The 5,275-nt window shown below is 33.5% G+C and overlaps 1 protein-coding gene across 1 annotated transcript in view; it reads left to right on the forward strand.

Annotated features, from left to right (window-relative positions):
• Positions 1 to 5,275, forward strand: part of LOC107563219 (proprotein convertase subtilisin/kexin type 6) — a 104,000-nt gene that overhangs the window by 20,498 nt on the left and 78,227 nt on the right. Inside the window, exon 3 of the mRNA XM_016248034.1 lies at positions 2,208 to 2,318. Coding sequence (XP_016103520.1) covers positions 2,208 to 2,318 — 111 coding nt within the window. The remainder of the gene's footprint in view (positions 1 to 2,207; positions 2,319 to 5,275) is intronic.

Below are 5,275 nucleotides of genomic sequence, written 5' to 3' on the forward strand. Positions count from 1 at the left end.
GTGATAATATTTCACAATATTACTGTTTTTACCATATTTTTTGACTAAATAAATGCAGCCTTGGTGAGCAGAAGAGACTTCGAACAGATATTTAAAACTTTACCAACCTCAATGCGTTTTAAATGGTAGTGTACATTTACTGTATAAATAATACAAATAAACTATTCTTTAGTCAAGTAATATAGTTCATGAAACCAAAGATCATTCTATAAATTGTGCAACTCGATGCATTAATGCAGAATGTGCATTTACAGATATTTATCTGCATTTAATTGGATTCAAATGAACTATCATTTATATAACATATACGCAACAGTACATACTTCAAATCAAGTGAAATGCATAGTCTTTTCTTGTTATTCAGTACATGAGTTGTTGAAGTGGTGTGTGACAAAACAGCCTAAACAACTAATTTTGATGTTTTCATTTTTGTATAACAATAATACATGCCGTTTTCATGAAGTCATATTTATTGAGACATTACTTTTTTATGTTTTTAACGTGTCTTTTGGTGCTTTATGTTATATATCGTAACTATATATCTTAACAAGTTAATAACTGATTCTTCTGAATCAGTGATTGAATGAGCGAGTCATCATTAGACTGATTCAACCTAATACAGAAACTCATATTTTTTTGTCTTTTTGGCTAATTCATTCAAAAGAACAGCTCATAGGAGTCATTTGTTCATCAGTTGCCTAATTCAACAATGGTCAGTTGCAGCTTGTTTAGATGTGTTGTCTGTTTTTTTTTTTCATAGCAGCACCCAGTCTTCCTCTCTCATCACATTCAGTTCAGCTGGAGATTCATTTGTGGTTCAGGAGTTTTTCAGTATGATTCAAACATGTAAGAATCATCAATGCAACCAAATGTCATGAATGTCATTTGATACTGTTTATTTATTTATTTATTTAATGCTTAGAACCAATTTTGAATAAGAATGTGTACTTGTGTACCCATCCATGCATTTATAGCACTGGGACTGTAACAGAGAAAGACGTAATTATTGCAGTATGTGATTTTCATTACATTTCCCTCTGGACCTTTTTAATGAATGCAAGAAAGCGTAGTGCGCTTGTGATTCTAAAGTTAAGCTCTTCTGAGAGGAACCACAAATTCGGGCATTGCCGCAGGACAGATAAATCTACAAGCATGGCTGGGTGACTTTTCTAATTAGAAGACTAGTGCGCATCCCTTATTTACAACAGATGATGTATTTCAAGGGAAGGATACAGAGATCTAGATAGATCTGGATGTACTCAGTGCTGCGCTAATCGATATGAAATGCAGTTTTTTTTAGACACACACATTCATTGTTGGTTTTATATTAAGTATTCAAGGTGAAATATGATTCCACTAAGCAAATGTAATAATTATAAAATGAAATGGCTCATACTTGGCAGAGCAAACTCCTTCACTACTGTTAAAAATAGTTTGGGGTTAGTAAGGTTTTTTTTAAGGAAATAATGCTTTTTTTTTATTCATGCAGTTTATTGAAAAATTTATCAAAAGTGGCAGTAAAGACGTCTGCGAAAATACATTTGATGTAAATACTGTTTGTTTGTTTTTTTAGACAAAAAATAATGGTTTCCACAGAAATATAAAACAACACAACTGTTTCAACATTGAAAATAATCATAAATGTTTCTTGAGCAGCAAATCAGCATATTAGTATGATTTCTGAAGGATCATGTGACACTGAAGACTGGAGTAATGATGCTGAAAATTCAGCTTTGCATCACAGAAATAAATTACATTTTAAAATATATTCACATAGAAAACATTTATTTCAAATTGTAATAATATTTCATAATTGTACTGTTTTTACTGTATTTTTAATAAAATAAACAAGCATAAGAAAGTCCTTTTAAAAACTATAGTGTATATGACATTAATGATTCTCCGAATCATGACTTCTTGAGGTGTGCTACTACTTTTCTAATTGAACAGACATATCATTTGTCTTGTGTTTCATAAAATGGAATTATTAAGAAAATCTCTCAATATGACTGTATTTTTTCCTCAGGCTGGATTTGGGGAAGCATGTCTCGGAGTACTGTATTCCCATTTGTTCCTCCTCAGAATCCATTGACTTCATAAGCCTCATGTAATGGAAAAGCTAGAGCGTGACTAAATACAGCCGTGTTTATGTGCGTGAAGGTGAGCCGAAACTGTTTAGTCTTTGATAACCTGGGCTCTTTCTGCAGGTTGACTGGGCGCAGCAGCAGGTGGTGAAGACGCGAGTCAAACGTCATGCCAGGAGCGACCCGAGTTACATCCACTTCAACGATCCCAAATGGTCCAACATGTGGTACATTGTTAGTAGATATTTCACACATTCAGTCCTGTATTTCATATCTGCGCTGTCTTTACTTTTGACCCTTTTTTCTAATGAAGTTATTTAGCAAATGAATCGTTGCCGTTTCCAGTGACTCCTAGAGAAAAGGGCCAGTGATTTGCACTTCATTAACCCAGCTCGTTTGTGAAGCTCCTGTTGTTTTATTTGTTTTATAGCAGGGCTGTTTCCTCTGCCCTTGCCTCATAAAAACCAAACTGTGTGAAAGCAGTGTATGTGCACCAGTTTGTTTCCCTAACAAGCTTAAAGCTATTGAATTACAAATGAATTTATGTTGTGGGTTCCGTGCAAGCGGCAACCTTCAGGTCTCTCTCGTGAAACCAACACGGAAGTGACTAAAATTGCAATTCATCGACTCCTATAAACAGACTGGCTCCAAAAGGGAGTCAGTCCCATAGACTCCCCATGTTAAAATGCCCACCTTTACAGCAGAAAAAAATATGTTTACAGCCTGGTACAAAAAGTGGTTTTGGTCTATATAGCTAATTTTGCCCTTCATGACAACTGTGAGGGGGGTGAATTTGTTTTATAACTCATACGTTTAAATTATATTAAGCCTTAAAGTTCTGCATAATTAAGGGCGTGGCCACTTGAGTTGACAGGTGGATTGCCGCTGCTGACACTGCTGTCGAGCTAGGTGGGCGTGGTTTCAGCAACCAGCTATATAAAGCAATCCCATGGCACACTGAAGCACTGAAATAGCATACAGGGGGAAAAGATAGAAAGGGGAAAAATCAACAATTAAACACTGCATCGTCAGTGTTGGTATTGTATCAGACATTTGCACTTAACATTATATGAAAATCAAGCTCAAATTGAGTTAACAAGGTTTTTGACCAGCGAATGACGGAGATCTGTGTTTTGTCTGTCAATAGAACGGCCGCATCTGAGGCAGCAAGTGCATTGCATTATATGATTTCATCAACTTTTACAGGTTATATAACGTTTATTGTAGCTATATGGGTGCTTAGTTTTTCTTGTTGTTTAATATACTTGGCCAAAATCTCATGATATAAATGATGAAGCGCGATATGCACAGGCTATTTAAAACGTACAAAAAGTATATTGGCTACAACTAGATGGCAAATAGCCTACTTCTCCACTCTTCAAACACACAAAAACATTAGGCTTTAAAGACATAGTGTTTGAATAAAGAAAACGCTGTACTATTCAAACGTCAGTTATTTATTTACCCTTGCATTGCAAAAAAGCGGAGATCTGTTTCCTCCTCTGTGCGGCGCGTCAATATGAATGGAGGCGGGGTGAAGTTACGAGGTTTCGCTGACAGTTTAAGGATTCAATGGCGTTATGAAGTTTTATTATTGGTTAAACATTTGTAAAAACCCTCTGATTTAAAATAATAATAAAGAAATATAATAGAGATATTCAATTTTTCATGGCACACCTTACTGGGCTAGGGTATGGCAACTGCCATACGGAAACGCCGCCCCTGTCTGTGACCAAACACATTTTATGATTCTTTAAAGTTTTGTTCGTCAAGAACATCTTCATATATTAACTTTTATGAATTTTGAAGCCTAAATACAACCGTCAGAACTAAAAAGCTAAAGTTAGGTTATAAATAAACTACTTCACGATTGCTTGACTTTTGCATCACCAGACAGCAGCTTCTGATAACACTTTCAATCTTTATTTAAAGAACACGTTTCCTGATATTGAAGCTTGTTTCCACCATGGGATAAAAATGTAATTGCAACTTTTTATCTCTTTTCAGAATGAAAAAAGTCTGAATTGTGATATTTAAACGCAGAATTGAGAGATATAAACTTGCTATTGTAAAAAAAAAAAAAACAGTCAAACCAAACTTTATTCAGATACCTTCAACATTTCTCACATTATCACAGTTTATTTGCTATAGTTTAGAAAATGTTAATAAAATATGACAAGAACTCAGTAGTTAAACTGTGTCAGAACAAATTCATCTTGATAATGTCAGATAACTTTGATAGGAAGGTATGTAATGGATTACAATCAACCAAAAATTATTCAGCTCTGCTGTTAAATTTAAGTACATAATTAGGTAATACCAATTTAGGTCAACCAATTACCAAGCAATGCTTAATTTTGTTCAGTCATTTGTGGTGTAAAAAGGTCACATTAGCAATTAAAGATAAAACACTTAAGCAAAACACGGTCAGGTCAAAGTGTCTGAACAATTTTTGGTCCCAATTTTTTCTTCTTCCAATTTTTACTGGTAGTCCACTGTAGGAAGAGTTTTTGAGTATAATATGTCACAGTTTACTTTTTATTTTATTTTACTATCCTCACTTACATAAATGAACTATAGTGTCCTGCACCCACTAAAAAATATAAAAAATGATATCTGGTGTTTGAATAATTTTTGGTTTGACTGTAATAGTGAGATAAAGTCACAACTACCTTTTCTTCTTTTTTTTTAAATTCTGTGGAGGAAACAAAAAAACAGAATAGCAAGATATGATCTCAGAATTGCGAGATATAAACTCAGAATTACAAGATATAAAATCAGAATTGCAGGATATAAACTCAGAATTATGAGATTTAAACTTAGAATTATGAGATATAAACAGAATTCTAAGACAAGAAGTCAGAATTGTGAGATATAAACTCAGAATTATGAGATATAAACTTAGAATTATGAGATTTAAACTTAGAATTATGAGATGTAAACTTAGAATTAAGAGATATAAACTAAGAATTGTGAGATATAAACAGAATTCTGAGACAAGAAGTCAGAATTGCGAGATATAAACACAGAATGATGATATATAAACTCAGAATTATGAGATATAAACTTAGAATTATGAGATATAAACTCAGAATTGTGAGATATAAACAGAATTCTGAGACAAGAAGTCAGAATTGCAAGATATAAACTCAGAATGATGAGATATAAACTTAGAATTGTGAGATATAAAC

The sequence above is a fragment of the Sinocyclocheilus grahami genome, unplaced genomic scaffold (genome assembly GCF_001515645.1).
Source record: "Sinocyclocheilus grahami isolate Dianchi unplaced genomic scaffold, SAMN03320097.WGS_v1.1 scaffold24.1, whole genome shotgun sequence".
Lineage (NCBI taxonomy): Eukaryota > Metazoa > Chordata > Actinopteri > Cypriniformes > Cyprinidae > Sinocyclocheilus > Sinocyclocheilus grahami.